The 3,043-nt window shown below is 49.7% G+C and overlaps 1 protein-coding gene across 15 annotated transcripts in view; it reads right to left on the bottom strand.

Moving 5' to 3' along the window:
- Positions 1-906: 906 nt before the first annotated feature.
- BANP (BTG3 associated nuclear protein) overlaps positions 907-3,043 on the bottom strand; it is a 116,236-nt gene continuing 114,099 nt past the window's right edge. For all 15 annotated transcript variants that reach the window (XM_039888702.1, XM_039888699.1, XM_039888697.1 and 12 more), the window contains one exon: positions 907-1,544. Coding sequence is in view for 5 of the 15 variants with exons in the window: in XM_039888699.1 (XP_039744633.1) it covers positions 1,473-1,544 (72 nt within the window). In the remaining 10 variants the exon portion in view is untranslated. The remainder of the gene's footprint in view (positions 1,545-3,043) is intronic.

Raw genomic sequence — 3,043 nt, forward strand, 5'->3', positions numbered from 1 at the left:
TTCTGTTCTTTCCACTCTCTCCTTCTGGGATTCCAGACACATGCTCATTAGACCTTCTCCTTCCAGCCTCGTGACTGGTCCTTTTTCCCATTTCCATCTCCTGGAGAATAGCCTCTCTCAGGTGACTGTCCAGGGAGGCCCCATCCTAGGAGGATGGATGGAGGCATGGGATGTAGACATGCTGTCCCACTGTAGGGGGCTGCTCTACCTCCCCCGCACTTCCTTCACCCCTCCACGTGCCCCGGTGTAAGCTACCCAGGCCCGGGAACCCCCAAGGGGTGGAGCAGGAATAGGCGTGACTATTTGGAATGAAAACTTTGAATGCTTCCCAGAAAAAGCACCATGCAGTCATAGTCTAAGTCAGTGAATACAATTTTGTTGTGGGAATTTCACAAATCTGACTAATATAACTACCGAAATGGTCTGACAGAAACGAGTGCCACACACCGGTCACGTGTAATGCAAACCACCTCTGCGCTTGTGTTTGGAACCGCTTTCTCTGCCTTTCTTTTTTAACTTTAGACAATGAAGCAGGCTCCTCAGGACAGGATTTTTTCTAAGGAACCCTGGAGCTGTAACTTTCTGAGCTGGAAAAGGCCTGTGTCATTTGACAGCACGGATTACTGGTAGGAGTGCCTACAAGACTGAAGTTGGCTCACACTGTCTCAGGGATGCCTGTGTCTGAGAGGGGGCGCTCTCCTGGGGCAGCGCTCTGCATGTGGGGATGCTGACACTCCAGGCCTGTTACATGGGACTGAAGAAGCAGCCACACTCCTTCCTTTGCAAGGATCCCGCAAGTACTGTCAGAATAGCTGAAAGAGCCCACGGGGTGACCCCTGAGCACCCACCAGGAGTGAGGGTGGCCTCGGTAAACCATCTTTTAAGCGAAAATAACATTAAAGCTGCTGTGGTCATAAATACATTTTATTTCATTAGAAATGCTTAATTACATTGTTGAGAGCATTTCCCCCTAGAAAAGTAGGTAAGCAATATTTCCATCAAAATCGTTAGCTGTCTTTGCAAATACCTATTTTCATTACACTGAACAGAGCACACAGCAAAAGGCTTCTGCTAGTCCATTTTTTTTCAGTTTTCTTTTTTGTTATAAACACCATAGCAAATTAAAAAAAGCTGTTTAAACAGAGAAAAATATTGTAGTTCTTGATTTTCTGTGTGTACTTAATGCAATCCACACTGTGCTTCCCCACTCTTTCTCTAGACACCAACAGTGTGACTCAAACGAAAGGGGTCTTCTGGCAGGGGTGGTGGCTGTTACCATCTGTTTATTTACTGGGACGCTTTCTCCTGTGGATGAGGCTCTCGGATGCACTTTAACAGAACGTGTGCAGTCACCTCTGTGCAAAGCCGTGGGGCCAGGGCGCGTGTAGAACTGGGTGGTTGGCTGGAGCTGGCGCTGAGCGCGGTGACGGCTCCGTCTCGGGTCCTGTCGTGCTCAGGTGACCTGCCCTGCATCACTGGATCTGGATGGCTCCATGCTCAAGCTGCATTTCGGACTGCAGGGTGGGCTGCAGAGTCTCAGCTGTCTGCAAGAGGGGAGAGAGCAGGGCTTTTCTATAAAAGTATCCACCAACTCGAGTCCAGGCCACTCGCGGGTCACAAGACACCAATGGTTTCCATGCATAGCACAACACACACAGCGGAGCTGGAAGGGGTTGGGTCCTAGGTTCACCCCTGCCTAGAGCGGTGACGCTCCCAGAACCCGAGCCACTCACGCAGTTCTGATAAATCCGGGCCACAGTCCCGCCTTGCGGGGCTTCTCCTTGCCCACAACCCCGCCAACCCTCCCACACATGCTGCAGGGCTCACTCGCAGCCCGCAGTGCTGACTTCCCATTCCCGCCCCCTGGTTATCACTGGGGAACAATACTCTCTGTGGTTGACACTTCCTTAACCTAGTATATTTGCCTAGAATTTCAGTTACCATTTTGCCTTTTCTTATAAAAACTGTTCCAATGTTATGAAAAGCATTTTAGGGGCAGCTACCTTTCTCACCTTAAAGACTGAAGTTTTAATCCACGAGTTACAAGTATTAAGGATTTTAAATATATATTCATAGTTTTAAGATGAATTAAAGGGAAAAATACAATCTTAGAATAAGTCACCAATCATCCATCTCAACCATCCGGAATTGGCCCTCAAATGGAGATTTTGGGGTTTTTTTGGACCTCCTAAGCCAACATCAAAGGCGATGGCACAAAGACTAGACCTTCAGAGGTGGGCTTCCTGGCTTCTCAAGCGGGAAGTTTAGCTGGAGGGGCCCAGCATGGTGACCGCAAAGAAAGAGGTGAAGAAAGGTACAGAGACGCGAAGGTGGAAGTCCCTGGTGCGGCCCTACATCTCCTACTGCGGTTCAGGGCCGCGCTTCTGAAACACTATACAAACGTCAAATGACATTTGACATAGTGTTTCCTCAAAGCAGGGGCTTTCCAGTTTCAGAAGAAGGACTCAGCAAAGGCATCGCCTGCAGCCCAAGAGAGTGGCTGGGTAGAAGCGATGAAAAAGGGGTCGCCTTAAGACAACAGATGGGGGTGGGGGTTCCCCACAAGTTTCTGGGCAAGGGAAAGTGAATTAGAGCCTGCTGGTGGCTGCGGGCAGATGAAGTGAGGGCAGAGCGAGACTCGGCTGGAGCAGTAAGTACATGTCTCATTCCCCGCTCCTCTGCTGTGTCCTAATTAAACGGATGTCGAGAGCTGCCAGGTGTGAATGGAGACAAAGAACACTGACAGAAAGCCAAGGTGGCAAAGGACTAAAATGGACACAGCTTTCCTCAATTCTGAAATCTGTAGAATGACCACAAACTTACAACCCAGTAAGATGCCCCACCACACAGCTCCCCAGACCTGAAGAACACACATCCTTTTGTGGCAGCCCAGCAGCAGAGTGAACTGATTTTACACAATGAGCCCATTCACGACGATGTGGGCATCAGACATATCACCAGCATGGGACGAGGTGGGGCCTGCACAGGAGCTTCCTTCCAGGACAGGTTCACCCTCAAACCACATCAACTTAGCTGGTCAGGG

The sequence above is a fragment of the Pteropus medius genome, unplaced genomic scaffold (assembly GCF_902729225.1).
Source record: "Pteropus medius unplaced genomic scaffold, Ma_sr-lr_union100, whole genome shotgun sequence".
NCBI classification, from domain to species: Eukaryota; Metazoa; Chordata; class Mammalia; order Chiroptera; family Pteropodidae; genus Pteropus; species Pteropus medius.